A 21,547-nucleotide genomic window follows, 5' to 3' on the forward strand; every position below is an offset into this window, starting at 1 on the left:
TGACACCAAACTTGGAGGAGTTGTGGACTCGAATGAGGGTGGAAAGGCCTTGCAGAGGGATCTGGATAGGTTGGAGAGCTGGGCGATCGCCAACCGTATGAAGTTCAATAAGAGCAAGTGCCGGGTCCTGCACCTGGGACGGGGAAACCCTGGCTGCACGTACAGACTGGGCGATGAGACGCTGGAGAGCAGCCTAGAAGAGAGGGATCTGGGGGTCGTGGTAGACAGCAAGTTCAATATGAGCCAGCAGTGTGCCCTGGCAGCCAGGAGGGCCAACTGTATCCTGGGGTGCATCAAGCACGGCATCACTAGTAGGTCGAGGGAGGTGATTGTCCCGCTCTACTCTGTGCTGGTGCGGCCTCACCTTGAGTACTGTGTGCAGTTCTGGGCACCACAGTATAAAAAGGACATGAAACTGTTGGAGAGTGTCCAGAGGAGGGCTACGAAGATGGTGAAAGGCCTGGAGGGGAAGACGTACGAGGAACGGCTGAGGGCACTGGGCCTGTTCAGCCTGGAGAAGAGGAGGCTGAGGGGAGACCTCATCGCAGTCTACAACTTCCTCGTAAGGGGGTGTCGAGAGGCAGGAGACCTTTTCTCCATTAACACTAGCGACAGGACCCGCGGGAACGGGGTTAAGCTGAAGCAGGGGAAGTTTAGGCTTGACATCAGGAGGGGGTTCTTCACAGAGAGAGTGGTTGCACACTGGAACAGGCTCCCCAGGGAAGTGGTCACTGCACCGAGCCTGACTGAATTTAAGAAGAGATTGGACTGTGCGCTTAGTCACATGGTCTGAACTTTTGGGTAGACCTGTGCGGTGTCAAGAGTTGGACTTGATGATCCTTAAGGGTCCCTTCCAACTCAGGATATTCTATGATTCTATGATTCTATGATTTTTATTTGTATTGCAGTATGAATAATCACCGAATGATTGTAGAATATGAATTAACAAAAGATGTTTGCAATTTATTTTGGAGACTTTTAAAGTATAGCAGATAATTTAGATCCTGGGAAGAAATAAGTGTTTCTGACGCTTGTTTCTGCTTGCTGGAACTTACTGTTTGTATTGACCTATTGTTCATATTTAAAAACGTTCCTTTCTGTTTTCATTGCTAACTTGCATGAGTTCTGAATGTCAGACTTGCAATAATTTGTGGTGTTGACAGCTTTTATACGTCATGTTCCCATTTTTTTCTTTGTATGGTATTGACAGTATTGAATGGTGCATTTTTAATTTACAGGATACTCTGTTGGAGCTGGACATTTTCTGACATCAGACAGTACAGAAGTAATTGGAGGGGCTCCCCAACAGGAGCAGACTGGTAAAGTAAGAGATCGTTTACAGTATTGTTCAACATTCTTCCATATACTCAGACATGTTTTTTCAGTTTAAATTAGCATAATAAAGGCAAGTGTCAGGTAATGTGATTTTCTCCCAGGGAGAAAAGTCGAAGGAAGGAAGGAGGGAAGATAGTCTAGATAACACTGCTGTGAACTACGGTGTTAAAGAATGGGAACAGATGGGAAAAGCAAGTAGTGGTACCTTGTGATAGCTGATTCTCTAGCACATACTGTAGAGAAAGTACAGGACTGTATTTCATGTTACTGTTTGCTGAAGGAAGCTTTTGTTTTCTTTTCATTTTAGGCATACATTTTTAGCATTGAGAAGGACCTAAATATTCTATTTGAACTAAGGGGTAAAAAAGTAAGTCTTTCTTGCTACTTTTCTGCACCTTAGAACTTCTAGAATGTCTTCCCCAAAGTCTGAAATAACAGGATTTCTTGTTTGCACACAGCTTGGTTCTTACTTTGGAGCTGCAGTTTGTGCTGTGGACCTGAATGCAGATGGCCTCTCAGACTTGTTAGTTGGTGCTCCAATGCTAAGTACCATCAGAGAGGAAGGAAGAGTTTATGTCTATATCAATTCAGGTTCTGTAAGTATTTCCTCTTAAAAAATAAAAAAGAAATAAAATCATAATAACACAGTTATTACAGTGTAACAAGCTAAAAGAAGAGATTTCTTCTCTCTTATACAGTATTTCAGAATAAAGCAAAAACGTTAGAACCACAGTGACAATCTCAGCAGGACTGTGTAGCACAGCTGCAAAGGGTAGCTCAGTGAAACTCAGTGCACACGGGTTTCTCAGAGCAGTAAGCCCCTCTACTCTGATATAGGCCTGCTGCTGTTTGTAGGTGTTTGCTATGGGAACACGTTGCTATTCTCATTCTCAAAGAACAATTTTCTTATTCTTTCTTGTTCTTAGGCTAAATATTGTTAGAAATCTTTGATAATGCTGACTTCTTCACTACAGAGTTGATTAGGAATACACGCTAGCATTCAAGACAGTTCTAACATTTTGAGCAGTGTTGCAGGTCACCTGGAAGAGCCTCTGTTAATTTGCCATTGACTCTGTTTTCCTTCAGGAGGCAAAGATGGTAGAACTGGACATAGAGCTCAGTGGGAGTGACTCATATGCAGCCAGGTTTGGAGAGTCCATAGCCAATCTAGGAGACATTGATAATGATGGTTTTGAAGGTAAATATAAAAATTAAAAGCTTGGTTTTAATTTTTGCTGAGATGTGGACCGTCACTATAAACAAGGCGATTATGGAAGGCTAAAAAGACTTTGAATTGCTGACTTGACCATTCCTTTCTAGGCCGCTGACTTGAAATACAGTTGGGTAACAGTCATTGATGTGTAATAACAACAGATTAGCTTTTGTCACTTTAGTATAGGTGATAATTTATTCTACAAATTTGGGTACTAGTAGAATCCCTAATCCAGGATCAGGCCCAATGTTTTTATCCATTTTGTCATGGTTTCACACAAATAAGAAACGGTCAGTATTCCTGTTTGGCAATGCAGCATGTATTCCCCTCCAGCAGAGGTGCAGGCACAAAAAGGCTGTGCAGGGACAAGATAAAAATACAGTAGGTATTGTCTACTGTTCAGAAATTCATAAATGGTTTCATTTTTTCCATCAAAAATTGGACTGTATGCAGGGAGCTATTATCCTGTGTGCAAAAACTGTCAGCTTTTACAGGGCTGTGTCTTTACCAAGTCCACGTCTTTCTTCACGTTTCTGAATAACCCTTTATATTTTCAGTTACCATCCAGGGTTCTTCTTTCACTCTTCACTTTGTCTTGTGTTCTTGATCCCACTCTGGAACCTGCAAAGCTTGTAACAGTCATTTTCTTCTTATCTGCTCTCCTTTTCTCTAACAGAGTCCACTTTCTCCTTTAGAAACTGTTTCTTTATCTCTTGCTAGAATCCCTACCTCCTGTTCTACAGTTATATTGACAGTTTTACACACAAGTTTTGGGCTTCGCACCCCCCCCAAATATTTACAAACTGTAAAGGAAAGTAGTAGCCAACAGTATGACTGGGGAACAGAGAAGTAAAATCAAATTAATAGCAGCATATAACAAAGTAGATGTATGAGAGAATATAATGTAAACGGGGCATCGTAAAACTGCAGGGGGAGTCGAAGCAAGTGGATTAGCTTTTGAAGAAAGCTAAACATTGAAAAGAATAAGTGGAAGCAATATTGAGAGTGGCAGTAGGAAAAGAAATTTCCATGTAAGAAAAACAGCTGGAAGCAAAACATAAAGAGAAATCGGGTGCTAGAAACCATTTGTCTATAGTAAGTAATAGAAAAGCACAGCAGAGCTTCAGTGATGTAAGCCTTTTGTATCAGCCCTGTGAAGATAATGGCGTGCATGTTGGTGTAGAATCTGACCACCCCCAAGAACATATGTTTAGCTTTAATTAGACAGCACAACTTGGCTGTCCTATTTTCATCTCACCAGTGGAGAGACATATTTTGTGTGTTTTAGTCACCCAAGTTGCAGAATCAATCAATGTGGATTCAATCAGAGAGCTGTTCAGCTAAACCAAATCATCAGAGCTTTGCTTTTCTCGTGATTTTGGTTTGGTGCTCTGTATGGAGTATTTCTTATTTGAAGATAGTTCTGTTTTATTTGTAAATGAAACTTCACAATTACTGATTCATATGGGTGAATTTTAAGATGTAATAACGCATTTCCCCCTGCTTTCTGGTGAACACACTATGCCTATTTGAAACCTGAGGCTTTTTGAAGTTTTCGCAAGGACTATTACGAGCACTTTTTTGCATATTTGTATGTTAACACACTCTGCAGGTATTAGATCATCTAAGCATAAAACATACTCCTTTGTAGAAATGGACCGCCTTCATTTCCACGTTAAATGCCCGTTCAAGCCTGTTATCAGCTCTTAAGGACATTTCAGAGAAAAATAAATGGTTCATTTTAGTTAATGTGGTAAGAGAACTTCTAGGGTTTCAGTGTTTAGTCCATTTGGGAATAGCAGAGTGCAGGAAAATCATCATAGTTTCAAGAATAAAAGGCAATTGTTTTTCAAGACCATAGTTGTTTTAAGTACTCTCCACAATAGCCTTTTAAGGGTCATATTCAGAATTTATAGGAACAGACTTTTTATTGCAGAAAATTAGTGGCATAGAATCAGTTAGCACTTCTTCTCCAGAAACATAGTACTCCAGGCAGTGAAATTATTTAGTTGATCTGTATTGTTTTAGATTTCCTTAATGTTTAGCACTTGCTTTTGAATTCAGTCAAATGAGTTTGGTCTGGTATGGTGTGCATTGTGATTTGGATTTCTTTAACTGCACCTTGTTCAACTGTTTACTGTTAAATTGTTTTTTCCACAGATGTAGCAATTGGGGCTCCACAAGAAGATAATCTAAAAGGAGTTATTTATATATACAATGGTAGGGAAGATGGAATAACCCCGACATTTTCACAGGTATGCTTTTTCAGTGGAAAACAACCAATTCAGAAAAACCTTAAGTTTAGATTGAAGAGGGTTTTCCTTTAATGTAGCATTCAGACCATTGGACTTTAAAAGATTTCAGAAATTTTTACACAGTCTGTGATTTCAGTCATAATATAATCTTTAATAGAAAAATAAAATGTTTTAGAGGCCTCAGACAGGGCTTCTGGGATATAGCGTTTAAAATTCTGGAGGAATATTACTTTCAGAGGTACACTTTCACAGGTAGGCATGTGATTGCCTGCAGAAGTAGGACGTTTACACTACCATTTTTCATTGGATATTGTAGCTGAAAGATTAACTTTACAAGAATAATTTTATGTTCTTTTTCCTCCATAGAGAATACAAGGACATCAAGTCAGTAATTCTTTAAGCATGTTTGGACAATCCATAGCAAGTGGCATTGACGCAGATAACAATGGTTATCAAGGTGAATTAAACAATTGTGATTATTTTTAATTTTTAGAAGGGTATAAATTCACAGGGAACGATGTCATGGTGCTACTTATTACTCTTAATGGAATAAAATCTGTTATTAAGATGATGTGTCTTGCAGTTTGGGAAGGAAAAAAAGGTAAAGTTCAGATGAGCATTTTTTTTACAGTCATGTACCTATTACTGAAGGACTCAGAGAGATGTAATAGCAAGATTATAGTGCTGAAGTGGAAGAAAAATGTACTTTTCATTTTTTTTGTGGTGGCCATCTCATTTGGTAGTATCACAGTGAGCTAATTTGGGCATTTAAAGCATGCTTACTGTCCAGACTAGTATGCTAAGCTAAAAATCTCACTGGTCTTCATGTAAGTCTGGATCTTGCGAGGAGTCAGTGAGCTCAGCAGCCCTCACGGTCTGTGTGAATGGTATGTTAACCTGCCTCACAGCTCATGAAAGTGGATTAAGACTCTTGTGGAGTGCTTGTGGGCATGGCAGAGAAGCGCTCGTTTGTTGTAAAGTGGCTTAGCTGGTTCTAAAAACATACTCAAATGTTTTGCTGTTGTACAGAAAAGGATTATGTCAGATCATACTTGTGTTAAAGCATAACATTACCGTTAACTTCATGTTGTAGGCTCTGGCTGTGTCCATAGAAATCTCATCTGGGTTGAACCCATTAGGCTGGGTTAAGAGATAGTGTATAGGTAGCCTGCTCTTCGGTCACCTGCTCTTTACTGTTTAGGAAGTCGCATCCTCTGACCATTATACCATTGAGACTTATCTGACAGATTTACTTTTGCTACCTCATTTGAGGGGTACATTTCTTTCCTTACTGCATCAGTAGTTTTCAGGTAATTTGGAATAAAACATTTTTTCTGTCTGTTTCTTCCTGTCTCTATGTATAATGTGATACATGTAATACATACAATTATAATTGTTTTTTATATACACATACATTTGTGTGCATAGCAGAGCAAAATCAAATATCTGGGTTTAAAAGAATGCCTGTACCCTCCATTTAGCTGAATTGTATTTCAGTGTCCTCTGCTTAAACTTGTAATGGAAATCAGATCATCACGTTATTAATATCTGCAAATCTGGCAAATTAGTGTGTGGTATTAATGGACAGGGGACAACAATTTGAGGAATCATCTGTATGGAGAAGCGCACCTCTGGATATTAACATATGCCTTTTAACAAATAAAGGGCATGTAGTGTTTTAATGATGCCAAAAGGTGAATATGTTGCAAAATGCTTGTACCTGAAGTAATTCCTGTTGACAAATTATGCATATTGATCTGTTTTTTTCATACAGATGTAGCAGTTGGTGCATTTCTGTCTGATTCTGCTGTGGTGCTGAGGTGAGGCTGCTACATTTCAGTACTTTTAAAGACCATCCAGTTTAACTGTACTTTTAAAAATGCAATTTAAAAAAAAAAGTGTACTTTAACCTCATGATAATCTTCTTGGGTGTTTTGAGCTTTCACTCACTTGTTTCAGGTGTAGAGCATTCTGGAAACATTTAAGTAAATACCTTGAAGAAAAAGAAAATATCCTTCTGAAATTTTTTGAGGCAACAAAAATATTGCATTGAACTACTTGAAAATGCAGATAACCTAAGAATGATAATACTAATATAAAAATAGGTTGTTAGAGATTCTGTAAGTTATTTCTGAATCACTTTGTGAACACTGACTCTTTTATATTCTTAGAACAAAACCAGTAATAATTGTTGAAGCTTCTTTAAAACATCCTAATTCAATAAATCGAACTAATTTAAACTGCATGGAAAATGACCAGCCTGCCATCTGTATGAATTTGAAGATATGCTTTACCTATACAGGACGAGAGGTACCTGATTATATTGGTAAGCTACTTCCAATATATGTATTCATTTGACATGCACACATTTGCAAAATAAAGCTATTGGTGTTTAACAAGTTATTGAGTTCACCAAAATGAAAATAAGTTTAGTATAAAATGAAAAATTAAGAAATATGGATACCTTTTTTTTGAGCTCCTGCAACATTGAGCCATTACACTTCTATTTAATTTAGAATAAACGCATATCCCAGCTAGGACTAATTGAGTTATATGTTATGCAAAAGGTAGTGATGTTAAACAGGTGAAGAGGCATTGTGGTTAGGATGGCACCCTTGTAGATTCACTATTTCCAGTACCTGAATTAGTTTAGATAATAGTAGCGTCATTAAATTCACTCATAGCTTCAGATGGTCCCTTTCATAGCATCATAATAATTTAATATATAATTTTAATACATTTTAATTAGATAGTATGTCACAAGGGATCACAAAAAATACAGTGCACTTATTCTGTGAACACTTTCTTTTTTTCTTTATTTCCCCCAAAGATTATATTCAGTTTAGCAGAGGATTGTCTGTCAAGTTTGTCTGAACTTTCCACATGCAAATATGTCTGAGCCGTTGCTTTGCAAATAGAGAGGGAATTAATGATGGATGAATGTCTTTTCTTAATGTAGAATCAAACATATTATTCAGCATGATATTCAGATGTCTTCTAAAAGCAATCCTCCTAGACCAAGACTGCTTTAGCCTGAAGTCTTCCACTTCACAATAAAAAAGATGTTTCTTTTATAAAGCTGCTCAAGTACCTGATTGTAACACTGTACCATTATGTGAAAGAGAGGGAGTCCCATAAAAAATACTGAAAAATACATCTTGTACATAATGAATATTTTGCTTTTGGAAAAAACTTACTTTGCTTGAAGGAATATCTATGGGAGGGAATATATTCAAAATAATTTACTGACTATATTATAAAATTAAATTGTTTAAATATTTTCTATGTGAATATGAATCTGTCCTTTAGGAACACATTACTGAGAACACATGTAAATGGAAAACTAATGTTCCAAGTTCAGATCTTCGGAAATTCATATTTGAAATGAAAGATGAGCAGTCAAATTGGACTACCCTTGCTGAATTTGGACATATGACTTGTCAACTTAGATAGAAGAGAGTAGAAGAAATTCTAGGTATTCTAACTTTTGGCAGAAATGAGGAAGGAAAGTGATAGGTCGGTAATGCTTTGAGATGTTTTTGCAATTTGTTATCATAGCAGTTCATGCTTTCCAACTTAAATAAAAAATAATTAAAAAAAAACAACAACCACTGAAGTGAAGCTGTATTTGTCAATGTCTGGTGACTTCATTGTTTCTTGAAATTTAATGTCAGCCCTATGAGGAACTGAAGCAGATTTTCGGTAAGCAGATTCTGGTAGAAAACTGTAACTTGACAAAACTATCACTGATGTAAAAGCATGTATCAGGGATCAGTCACTATGCAATTATTTTCAGAGGTCTAGAAGCTTTTCAGGTATGGACTTGTACTAGAGAATTTTTAAGTGGAGCATTTTGAGACTGATATTATGGAACATAATTAAGGGAATGAGTCAAAAGATAGGATTTCTATCATAAATTCATGAAAATTATTTTACTTTTTATAACTCATTTTCCTTGTTTTTTATTTTGCAGTATTGTTTTATAATCTTAGTGTCGATGTGAATAGAAAAATAGATACGCCAGCAAGATTTTACTTTTCTGTCAATGGAACATCTGACACAACCTCTGGAAATATTAAGATTAACAGCAAGAGCATTGCCTGCAATGACCATCCAGCATTTATGAGGGTAATGTAATTTTCGACATGTATTGCTCTGTAAATCCGTTGTTCTCCTTTGAAAGCACACCTGCTGCAAAATAACTTGTTTTGTTTACAGTTGCATCACATAATTTCTGAAGTAAAATATTTGTGTTCATAACTTCTACAATTAATACCTTGTAGTTCTGATGCCAATTTAGCTTTCTCTGGGGAAGTCAGTGGGCCTGCCATCTCTTCTGTCAGAGAAAATGTGCATAACAATAATAATCACAGTGATAAAGTAGGACATGAGCATATTTTGACTTCTTTTTTCACTTTTTTATGGATGACATCATAGACTGAAGTTTAATCCTGGACCAGATAAGTAGTGAATGTGGTTTCCATTCTGTCCGTGAAGGTACAGAAACAACTTTGTTGTGGATTTTTTTTTCCACAACAACTTCATGGTAGAATTGCTTTGCAGGAGATGGCACAGAGGTAGCGGCGCTGCCAGCAGAAGCGGGTGTTCAGCAGCAGGTTACTGGAGACCTGCGAGCTGTCAGCCAGGCAGGAAGACATGTACCAACATCAGTAGTAGAGATGACGCTAGCCACTCTGCATCAGGAAGTCAGCTGTTGGTTTCCCAGAAGTAGAGTTCGATCCAACAGCAGCCATCCTTTCAATTTAAGGATGGTTCTGACTTGGAAATAGGTTAGTAAAAATGTAGTCAGTGAGATCCTAACTCCAATAGTAGCCTTTAAGTCACCTAGAGCAAGTGAAATGCAGTATTCATGCTTGTTGTATCCCTCTAAAGGATGAATGAAGGACTTGTCTTGAACATAAAAATAGATGCTGTCTGGACAGAGATAATAAGACCGTTTACTGAACAAGAAAGAATAAAGTGATTTAATATATCAAACATCTTAGAAACCCACCTATTCCACAAAAAAAAAAAAAGGAGAATAAATTAGAAGAACTTGAAGTCCTAAAATACAATCAAATGAAACCTAGCGGACAGAGAAGAATCACCTTTTATTAAACTCAGGAAAAAAAAAAATAGATTTATCTCCTGTAAGGCATTATCTAAGGAGGAAAAGAATTCTTTAAAGAAATACTAAGGACAGGGAATATGAAGTAGAAAAGAGGGTAATAAAACAATGCGTTAGCTTGCCTGTCCCTTTTTTAAAAAACTTCAAGTAGCAATTCTGTGACTTTTTAGAACAAACACCTATTAGGATAACTGGTGCAGTTGATCCTGAGCAGAGGCTGGGAAATAGATGTAATCTTCTACAGCTAGAAAGAAACAGCAGGGAAGAAGTCTTCCATGTATTTTCTTCCTTTCCTTTACTTCTGTTTTGCTTATGACATCATCAGAAGCCAATTCTTCAAGATAAAGCTTTGGATTAGAATGGAAAGCCTGTGTTACCTCCTGGAAAATTGCCCAAATGCATCTCAATTGGTAGTTGCACCTAAGTGAATGTTACTTAAAGGAGCAATGGCAAATTGCCCACTTCCTTACAAGAGTTGTGTAAGCTAAGAGAGGTCTGACTGACAGCTGACCTTGTACAGATTGCCATACCAGCATCAGCATGCATTTGTGTAAGAGGAAAGATATGATTTGGCACATCACCTCCTATAGTCTATCATTGCTATTTTTTCTTCCATATAGCTCAATTTTCTTTGTAATTGTTAATTAACAACAGCATAAGCATCTTCTTCAACCCACTGAGGTTTCTGTATGAAAGCTTGTATGAAGCTCCTAAAGCTAAGTGTAAATGTTGAATACAATCCTTACGAAAAAAAGCATGTATGTTTTATGTATTTTAAGTAAATAGTAATTAATAGCTAATTAGTATAGTGAAAATAATATAAAGCAGATGCAGAGAAGACCTTGTGGAAAATTATGAATTACATTACATATGATTTGGTCAAAGCAAGCTTGCAGATAAGAATTAGAATAGTGGCCACGTGGAGGGACAATCAGTGAATCGTACAGTGAATCTATCGTACATACTTAGGGAATAATTCAGTCAGGTTTGCTGTTGTTAGTGCGCAGTGCTTCAAGCTGTTCAGATTTCACAAACAGATAGTTTGGGCTTTGAGCTCCCACACAAGTCAAGGTTTCATATCAAAATGGTCACTTCTTGAATTTAATCTTAATACAGAATTAGAAGTACACAAAGGCAGAAGAGTAAAATGCCATCATGGAAAGATTTAGTAGTACTGTGCGAAAACTCCTTTTAATTTGATATAGAAATACCCATCGTTTTTGTTTGGAATTATCCCACTGTTCAACTTTTTACCCTTTTAGCCTACTTTTGCCTATTTTTGTAATTGGGCAGTACAACATTTCATAGGCATGTTAGGGCAGTATTTTGGATGGAAGTAATATAGATCACTATCCAATCAAACATTTTTAATAAAAGAATTTGTTACGAAATTCCTGATGTTGTCACTAAATGTATTATGATTTTCTGCATTTCTGATTACCTCTTTCAGTAACAAAGATGTCTGGAAAAATATATGAACCACATGGCATAGGAAATTATTTTATATTAAAAAAAAAGTTTCTGTTTAATGTAGTTCTAGGGCTCCTCGTAATTTTTAAGACATATGCATACATGTCTTGTCTTATATGATTAACTCATTAGGTTTCCAATTTTCATAGAAAGATGTAAGGGATATCTTGACTCCTATACATGTTGAAGCAAGTTATCATCTGGGGCAACATATTCTACAGAAAAGAAACACTCAAGAATTTTCTCCACTTCAACCAGTTCTTCAAAGGAGGAAAGAAAAAGATGTTATAAAAAGCAAGGTTAGTGTATGATTTCTTCTTTCAAATGTAGTAAGTAAATATTCACATTTGAATCTTTAGTTTCAAAAAAAAGCTTCCCACAACAGTAGCTTATGAAGGAATGCATTTTCTAAAACATCACCTAATCTTTTGATCTTAATAAACCAGCATGCTAAAAACATGGGTAAATTTTCACTAAAATTAATTGTAGAACTGGTAATATACCTCAGAACAATATCAAATGTCAGTATGAACCTCACTTGTAGAAATATTCATTCTTTTTTGACTGCAGGAGTTACTTTCCAAGATAAAACTGTCCTTTAAAAGGAATTCTATGTTAAGTACACACTATTATGCTGCTATTAATCTTGAACTGTTTCAACAACGTTGCTGACATATTCTTTCTGTGAAGGTATTCCCAATTCTCAATGGAAAGTCGGGGGGAAAAATGGTGTATGCCGTATCCTTAAACGAATATGAAATCTACCATTTTTAATTAAATATATATATATATATATTATTGACTTAAGAAATAGTGAGGATAATTTGAGTCATTAACTACCATATGTTCATAAAAAATATTACGACTTTTCACAAACAGTAAGCTTTATGTAATTCAGATACAGCTGACTGTCAGAACTCTGAGATATTTGAAAGCTCCTTTTAAATGTCAATGTTTTCCTTTTCATCTCCCAAAATTTTGTTTTAGGAACCACAGAGAGACCATTGCTGGATATAGTGACAAGTGATATCAATGTGCTCTATGGCATACTGATAATCAAGGCATAGACACATGGTATCTCATGATACCTACAGTTTGCTAAGTAAAATTTGTGTAATAGAACTCCCTTTCAAAAGTTACTGTCGTATTTTATTGTCATACTGTATTGATACTGCAGGGACCTCAGTTCTGGATCCTCTAAAATGCTCTGCCCTTTTTTTGTACTCTTTTTAAAATTAACTGAACATACACCCACAAGTCTGACAGATTAAGCTCCAGTATGGAGGGCCTCTTTGTAGTTTTTCTCAGAATGTGTCTGCAAATGATTAAAACCAATTGTTCCTAGGACTATTAGTTATTAGCTAATTCCAGATACTTGGTAACAAGGTGATATATTCGTTTTATAATATGCATAGTATACTAAAGTGCTTTTTTCCTTTGATCTTTTATAGTTTGTTTTTGCAAGATTTTGCTCCCAAGAGAATTGTTCTGCTGACTTGAGAGTTTCTGGAAAAGTGGCTTTTCCAAAGTAAGTATGGTCTGGCTTTCATTTGCAGAAAAGTTCAATAAGATTTTATTTAAATTGTTACTTAATCTTTCAAATATAAAATGAATTTGCAAAAGTAGACAATGGACTCTCAGAAACGTATGCGGAAGAAAAACCTGTTTAGTTGAAGAATGTTTGTAAATTATAAATGCTTCAGGAAATGTATAAGAAATGTAAACATTTGTACATATGTTCTTGCATAATTAGAAGACTTTACAGCTCAGAAAGTACTACCAGCTTGACAAAAGGATAAACTTGCGTTCTGTGGTTCATACGTTAATGTGCTAAGATATGGAGTACAATGCACACTCAATAAGTAGACCTTGTAACTGCCAATATTTTGACAACTCAATTATTTCTGCTGCTTTTATGAAGGTACTATACTTGCACTGTACAAAGAAGATACTTAAATTTTCTACTAAGACGTTGCTATGTTTATCCTTTCAATTATAAATAATTAAGTGGTTCCTTTTCTTCATTTACTTAAAAAATATTACATCTTCATTTTTATACTGCTGATTGAGACACCAGATAGTTGAGTATTATGCAAGGTTTTGACTCTTTTTCCTACATGAATTAGCTTACATTTTTCAAAAAATATTTTTGGGAGCTTTTTTTCATTTACAGCCCAACACTTTTTGAGATCCCTTTTAGGGTGTTTCAATTTTTTCCATTCCTTCCAATTAGGTTTTGTGTTTAAATGCTTTTATTATGTAAGATCATTAAGGCACTTTCAAAGTATTACAATTATTACTGTCTTGAAGAATCTCTACTACACTAAGCAATGTTTTGTGAGAGATACTTCCATTTGGCATCATATTTAGAAAGTTTTAAGCCATGTACCAACATTTCAGCATACGTTTTAATGATTTGATTATAAATTACATTTTATCATCACAACCTTTTTCTTTATTCAATATTATACTTTGAAGCAAGAAACGTGGGCTATTGGTGTGCAAAGACAGAAAAGTTGTACCTCTTGTGCATCTCAGTGAGTTTGGTGCTTTATGTGAGACCTGGATTTTCCTATGTAATTTTAAGTTGATCCTACTTTAATCGAGATACTGGGTTTATCTCATATGAGGCACAACCTAAAATGACACCAAAAGATGATAGCAAACACACAATACTGATTAATCACACCTGAGTGATCCTAAGCATAAGCTTTTTCATCTTCATAGATTTCAGAAGATGAGCATCTTCCTGTCTACTTTAAGGCATAGCCTACAGCACGAACTTTAAGCCCTTTCATTTTCTTACGCTTTCCATAAACTTTTCAGAAAGAAAGATTGTGCAGCATTTCCATTTGTGATGTTAGCAATGCAATTTTGTAACTACTTCAAAGCTCTAAGAAAGGAAAATAAATTATAACATACCTGCTTGGCATTAGGTATTGGTAGCAGCTTTTCAGTGTAAATAAATAGGCTAAATATCTTGATAAAGTGTGAAGTATCACCTTAAATTACATTGTGCCCCTGGTATCTCGATTAAAAACTAGTTAGCTGTGAAGCATTAATTTATTTTGTCTAGACAGAATGCATTCATTATCCTTGAACAGCAAAGCAAACACTTTCAGTCTTAAAAGAATGAAATCAAATAGCAGTGTCAATGTAATGCTTTACTTACTGAGTTATGAGTCTTCATGTATACACTATCATGTTCTGTTTAAATAGCTCAGATTTTGGCCTGCTCTGTAAATTTCTAGTCTTCATCATGCATTTTTTTATGAAGAATGAAATATGATTACCAGGGTAAAGCTCTGGTTCAGCTTTGTTTAGTCCCAGATGTGCACCTGGTGCTTTTGTGTACTTGTGTGTTAAGCTGGGAGGCATCTTTATGATGGTGTCTTGTTAATGAGCTTGGCTTTAATGCGTATAAGAGGACTGAATGCTAAGCATATAAGTAGTAAAATAACTTTAAAATGTAACCTAAATTTAATCAAGCTACTGAAATGTTAACATTGTGTTTCTCTTTAATTCGCTTTTGTCTTGGAACCTATCTGCTTATGCAGTGCTTTTACCTTCTGTTGCTTGTCTAAGTGCCAGCTTCTTTCCCAAAGGTGTTCAGTGACTAATGCTTTGGTTTCGAGCCAGAGTATCTGATAAATGTCTATTTCTAGGCAACCCTTCTACAAGTCTTAATTAAACTTTAATGTCAAGCTGAAGTTTACTTTTAGACCCTCATAGGGTGTCTGGACTTGTAACATGATTACAGAACATTACATAGATCACAAGATAGGCACGATCATTTACCCTCCTTGTGGCCAGTGACGTATTAATTTGAGCAGATTTTTAAATAATATCTGAAAATACTGCAGCAGTAGCATATTGCTATTCTCTTCTGTAAAGGAAAGGCCCTATGCTGTGAAAGCCAGAAGCATGATAGGTCTGATAACACTGTTCACATTAATAACCTCAGGCCTTGAAAGGCACAGTGCTGCAGTCGACCATCATCTGTTATCATAACTTCAGTTAAGAGGAGTGAATAAATGCTTTCTTAGTGATTTCCAGCTCAGCATTTACAGAACCAGATGATATTATCTAAAGGAACAGGAGATTTTTTTTTCTTATAATCTGTATAGAGCATAATTTTTCACTGATATTATGATCTTTATTTTTATAGACCTCATGATAAGAAGACCTATCTTGCTGTTGGAAGTACGAAGACTTTGTTACTGAATGTTTCTCTGCACAATGTCGGAGATGATGCATATGAAACTGTCCTCCACATTCAAGTCCCTAAAGGCCTTTATTTCATTCGAGTTTTAGAATTGGTAAGTACAAGAAAATCTGTCAAAGAGTAATCCTTTGATATTTTTATTTCTCAACCAGACATTTTCTAAATATCATAATGGATTGTTGAGTTTCCTTAGATACTGAGAATTAACCCCTCACATACCCTAAAATGGCTGACAAAACCACTTTTAACATTCTTAGATGCTTAGCTACATAAGCCACAGAATAGGTGCCATTTAATCGGTAACAAGATATAATGGTAAAAAATACAAGAAAAAATTGTTTTCCAAATGTGTTTCCAGTGATCACAAAGATCTTGTTTAATCTGACCTTTTTCACATACAGTCTTATGAAAAAGTCACAGATCGAATTGTTCTCACTTTCCGTCTTTTTAAATGATCCCACAGTGCTCTGTGAAGAATGTCCATCACCCACACCTTTCAGACGTTGGATTTAAAGGGATGCATTAGTCAATGTAAAGATATGTTAAAGTAGTCGTGAATATTACAGATATTCTCTATATGTCATTAGTGAAACACCTATTTTAGACAAAAAAACAACCAATTTTAGTCTGTGCATGTAACTGGAAATGTCTGACAGAAGTAATTTTAATCACTAGTAATTTTCCATCATTTTAGGAAGAAAAACAGATACATTGTGAAGTAGTAGACAAAGAAATTCATGTAGTGAAACTTGAGTGCAGCGTTGGCTATTCGTATGTTGATCAAAAATCAAAGGTAAGGTATGCATGAAGTTCCTGCTTTAAAACACCTTAAGTATGTTACTGTGATTTCACAAAAAAAAAAAAAAGTCTTGCAAAATCTCCCTCATTCCCAACTGATATCTGTTACTGTGTTGGTATCTGAATCTCCCTGTTCCTTTTAAAATTAGTTACGTGAACATTTCTGAATTAATTAAGGGACAATGTTCTTTGAATTGTGTGTCACGTGATTGTGGTTGGCGTTCTAAACAAGTTGACCTAACACTATGAACAAACGTGTAAAGGTAATAGAAAAGGACTGGAAGATGCAAAAAGCAAGTATTTTCTTAATCTGGATTTTTTTTTAGAAAGAGCGAGAAGTTCTAAATGAATTTAAGAAAATATTTTGATTAAAACTGTGTTAAGACACACTATTATTTAATATAAACATTTTTATTTTTTTTGGCTCTGCAGCTGGATTTCAGTTTCCTCTTGGATGCCAGCTCATTTACCAGAGCAGATGACGACCTCAATATCATCATTAATGCTAGCTGGTAATGTATAATAAGAAATGCTTATTGAAAAATATTTGCAGTTTTGGAAAACAGAATAGAGAACACTGGAAAGACTGCAAGAAAGAACATCCATTCGAAAAACTATAGAGAAAGGGAAATTACAAAACAAAATAAAAACAAAATTAAAAAAAAAAAACACACCTTAGTTAAAAATTAGGTTTCTGCCTGTATAAAATCTTTTAATGTATTTTAATACGTTGTTAATGATAAAATGGTTTTGTTTTAATAAGCTTGAAGATGCATTTGGAATTTGTTGATAGAAATAATGCATAGCATATGATATTGCATTTTATATTAATATTTCTCTCACCGTTTTTATAGCAAAAATGAAGATGAAAACATGTTACTGGATAACACACTAACCTTAGCTGTACCTCTGAAGTACGAGATTGAATTAAATGCTCATGGGTAAGTCAACGATTGTGATACTTATGTCCATAAAACTTGTTTTCTTACTATTCTGAATTCCCAAAGCTCTTAAGCAGAGGCATAGGGTAGCGGAAAATCCTGGGAGTGAGATGGCACAGCTATTCTGCAGTCTGCCCCATCCACTTCTAAGGTTTTGTTTCCAGTATTGTGGAATGAGACCAATAGTATCAGTGGTGCTTTGGATTTGTCTCTGTCTAGTATTTTTTGAGAACTGGAATATTTTAAATAGAAGTAGGCATTTCTTTAATAACAACATAGCAGTACTAATTCATTTGGTTTTCTTTAAACAAATGTTTTTTTCAAAACTGAAGACCTGGGCAGGATGTTTACATCAGTTTCTTACAAAAAAATGTGTGAGAAACCTCACTGAAGGACTTAATCACACACAAAGCCACAAAAGAATTTTGAAAAAATGCATAAATAGGGTCTTACACACTGAGTATGATAAATGAATGCTAATCTAAGAACTAAAATAGATATTCTGTCAATTACTCCAGTAACAGATGGCATCAGTTACTAACTCTAACACAGTGAGTTTTGCAGCTGTATTTTACTTGACTATCCAATTAAATATCTCAGGAAGAAAACAAAGATATATCAGACTTTTATAGCAACTTTCTCTAGATGCCTTTTATTGTTCCTCTGGAACAAACAGTCCTGAAAAATGCAAATTAATTTGAAAACTTAAGATGGAGATGAATATAGAACTGAAAGCCGGTAAGGAAACAAGAGATACCTCAGTTAGATGTTGAAGAGAAGAGCAACTATTTCTCAAAACATAGCTCCTTCTGCTCCAGAGATGCTTTTCTCAATGTGAAATTAGACTGTTACATCGCATGCCTTGCTTACCATGGATCATATTCTGGGTTTGTTGTGGTATGTTCATGGATATTAGTTTTTGGTTTGTAACTTCTGGTTAATCTGCCTTTTTAAAATAAACTGTACAAAAATAGAGGCCTTCTACTCTGTTCCAGGCTTTACTTAACTGCAAACTCAGGTAATTCTTTTCTTAGAATTAACCTTACTGAAGATAGTATGGAGCAGAAAGTTATGTTAATGCTGTATATCAAATCTACTACATAATTTCTGAACCGTTTTAGATTTGTAACACCAGCTTCGTTTGTGTATGGAACAAATGAGAAAGAGTCACCACTTACTTGTATGGAGGAGAATATCAACTTCACTTTCCATGTAAGAGCTTTTCTTTGTAAACCCTATTATCCTCGTTTTGAAGATTAATGCTTAGATTTTCAGTGTATATAAAAACAGTCTGCATAGTCAGTAAGGTCAATAAGTTTTTAGAAGTACAAGGGCAAAAAGCAATTTTTAGGCATTAATGATGGAAAGTGGCTGTTAATCCCTCTTAGAATCCTTTTGTTTGGCCTGAACACTCTTCCACTGAATGGTCAGAAAAGGAAATACACATGCAAAATTGAAAGTGGTAGAGCAGTTCTGACTTGCCACTGTTTCCATTAGGAAACATTTTAAAAGGAATTATGTTAGAGTAAGCAAAAGAAACTAGGAGCTACTTATAAGAGGATCTATAGGTATCAGATTTGTCTCCAATGGATTAAAAGCAGGAGATAGACATTAATCTCTTAGTTCTTTTTGCACGTTTTCCCGGAAGGCAGTCTGTATGACCTCAGGGCAGTCATCAAAAGTACACACCACTCATTTGGTTCAGAGAAGTGAAGTATTCAGTAAGCCTGCAGAATAAATCAAGCAACTCATCTTTTTAAACAGCTCCTAGCAGAATTCAGTTTCATGTCAGCATAACAATGCAGGTGCTACCCACTTCTGTAAAGTTCATACATTTTATATAAATATATTTGTTAGTTGAATAGCTACCATGAATTAAATCTAAATTGTTTAACTTTCTTCCTCACAAGGTTATCAGTGCAGGACCAAGTATGGCTCCAAATATAAACTTAGAAATAATGATACCTAATGCTTTTCCACCCAATGACTTCAAATTATTCAACATATTGGATATCAAGGTAAGCACAGGTTATTTAGTATTTTATTATCTCTATGAAATTCTATGAAAACATAGCATAACAGGACTAGCTACAAAGTGTGTATTAAATTTCTATTTCTATTACTTTCTTTCAAACCTACCTAGTAGCTTAGGTTCTTAGTAGAGTGCCACTGAATTCAGTGGATCCATCTGTGCAAAGCTTGTTCTCTGGCATGCATCTGTGTTTTGTGTTTGCCAGTTTGTTCCTACAAATAAGTACCAGAGTATAGTGTATTTAAAAATATATATATATATATTTCTTCTGCATTGGATAATTCTTTAAAGATTAGTCCATCACCCTTAGTTATTTCATATCAAAACAGACACTTGTTGTTATGCAGAACATACAGTACACAGTCCTTCCTTTGTATAACATTAATATATTCATAAGAATCAGCTAAAATAGGGTACAACAGATGCCTTATGTCTATATATGCCCACAGTAGTTGACTCAAATGAGCGCAAAAAACCTCAAGACCCTTTCTAGCTTATTATATTTCCTTCCCAAAACATTCTGTGCAACAGGGAAATGTAGAAGTATGTTAGCTATGGTGAAGCAGAGTGAACAAAATTAGGACAATCTTCAGCCCATGTATTTTAGAATTCTGAAAGTAAATGTTGCCTTCTTTTTAAGCTCTGGCTTTTCAGAAACTTGTCTTCTGTTTATTACATGATGTTTAAAAGCAAGCAGTGATTGTGATATTTTTGTTTCCAGACAACAGTTGGACAATGTTCCTACAATAAATATCCCAGAAACTGTAATGCAACAGAAAAAGCTGGAAACATATTAAAGGATGTTGTCACCTTCTTTTCAAAGGCTGCTAAGAGACACATGGTAAGGTCTATCTTTTAGCATCAGTAGCAACTGAATGATTGTATGAATGAGCCTAAAGATACTGGTATATCTTATATAATGAGGTCACCAGAGCAGTCTTCCAAGGATTTGTGCTGGGACCTGTGATATGTTCAGCATAGTCATAAGTGACTTAGTGGAAGAGGTGAGAAAGTTGATTAATGCCATGTCACTGAAATGGGTATGGATGACAGGCACCTAGAAAGAACTGCAGAAGTGTTATGTAACCAAATGAGTGGGCAAAGAGAACAGCAGATGAAATTCAATGACAAACGGAAAGTTATGTATATGGAAAGAGTCTGTACTGTGCAGATGATGCAGATCAAACATTCATTGCCTTTTCAACATCAAAAAAGTATCATGAAAGGCAAGCAGTACTCATGGTGGAACTTCTTACTAAAGGATGTTGTGAATGCTAAAAATAAAAGCGAATTTCAAGGGAGAACATTCAAGTTAACAGGACTGACAGTCATTGAGTTTTACAGAATATATAGAAATCATTTTTTGGCTCAGAAAGCTCCTATTAAAAATATTTGGGAGGCTGAGACAGTATCATACATACCTGGCCTGTTTGAGTTTATCCTTGCTGGTGATCAGATACTTGAGTATGTAGACCAAACAAGAAGAGCTGTTCAAGTGGTACATTTCCAAGGGTTTGTTCTCATGGAATTCTCAATGTCCTAGAACTTGATAATAAAGTACAGCTGTAATACTTTCATCTTAAAAGAAGCTAGACATTTGAAAATTACTTTAACATGGGGCTTCAGGTAAGCATACTACAGGAACATCAAACACTGCTTGAGGGTGATCCTGCCCTAAAGTATCAAAAGTGTTTCTTTCAAATGAGAACTTAGGCTTTGCAGTCTTGGACAAAGAATATAACCATGTAAAGGCATGTGTTGTTGGTTGTTTTTTTCCTTCAAAACTGGGTGAAATAGTGCTAGCTGTCAGTGTATGAATGCCGTCTCACACTGCAGTATTTAAGAAATAATCAATTATGCTACTTTTGCTGTGTATCATAGTCACTGTCATACATCATTCTTAGTATAAGCTAATTTGAAATAACTGTAGAAACATATAAACAAATTATTACAATCACCATTTTTCGTCCCTTTACAAAAAAATGACCTGTTAGGTTCTATAACAATTAGCTTGGCACCTTGTACTGTTTCTTTAGCACCTAGGATGTAACAGTTCATGGGTTGCAAGTGAGATGACAGTAAAGAGTTACACTGTGACCTTTAAAGAACAAACATAGAGCTTTTGATTTAATCAGTTCCTGAGTGTATTT

At 35.5% G+C, this 21,547-nt stretch overlaps 1 protein-coding gene and 1 long non-coding RNA gene across 4 annotated transcripts in view; one reads left to right on the forward strand and one right to left on the reverse strand.

Annotated features, from left to right (window-relative positions):
- The window catches only part of ITGA4 (integrin subunit alpha 4), a 38,823-nt gene that overhangs the window by 13,140 nt on the left and 4,136 nt on the right, over positions 1-21,547 (forward strand). For 2 of the 3 annotated variants that reach the window (XM_068685860.1, XM_068685861.1), the window contains 18 exons: positions 1,239-1,324; positions 1,643-1,702; positions 1,794-1,931; positions 2,422-2,533; positions 4,709-4,803; positions 5,170-5,260; positions 6,578-6,623; positions 6,975-7,129; positions 8,777-8,931; positions 11,551-11,700; positions 12,853-12,929; positions 15,570-15,720; positions 16,321-16,419; positions 16,857-16,936; positions 17,279-17,365; positions 18,487-18,577; positions 19,276-19,383; positions 20,119-20,238. In XM_068685860.1, coding sequence (XP_068541961.1) covers positions 1,239-1,324; positions 1,643-1,702; positions 1,794-1,931; positions 2,422-2,533; positions 4,709-4,803; positions 5,170-5,260; positions 6,578-6,623; positions 6,975-7,129; positions 8,777-8,931; positions 11,551-11,700; positions 12,853-12,929; positions 15,570-15,720; positions 16,321-16,419; positions 16,857-16,936; positions 17,279-17,365; positions 18,487-18,577; positions 19,276-19,383; positions 20,119-20,238 — 1,901 coding nt within the window. Of the gene's footprint in view, positions 1-1,238; positions 1,325-1,642; positions 1,703-1,793; positions 1,932-2,421; positions 2,534-4,708; positions 4,804-5,169; positions 5,261-6,577; positions 6,624-6,974; positions 7,130-8,776; positions 8,932-11,533; positions 11,701-12,852; positions 12,930-15,569; positions 15,721-16,320; positions 16,420-16,856; positions 16,937-17,278; positions 17,366-18,486; positions 18,578-19,275; positions 19,384-20,118; positions 20,239-21,547 lie in introns of those variants that run through there. The other variant, XM_068685862.1, reaches the window with a different exon arrangement.
- LOC137858328 (uncharacterized) lies at positions 17,354-20,946 on the reverse strand. Its single transcript, XR_011097647.1, has 3 exons — positions 20,819-20,946; positions 19,505-19,609; positions 17,354-19,092 (listed from the first exon to the last, which is right to left on the reverse strand). It is a non-coding gene; the product is annotated as an uncharacterized lncRNA (long non-coding RNA).

This window comes from Anas acuta, chromosome 6, assembly GCF_963932015.1.
Source record: "Anas acuta chromosome 6, bAnaAcu1.1, whole genome shotgun sequence".
NCBI lineage: Eukaryota > Metazoa > Chordata > Aves > Anseriformes > Anatidae > Anas > Anas acuta.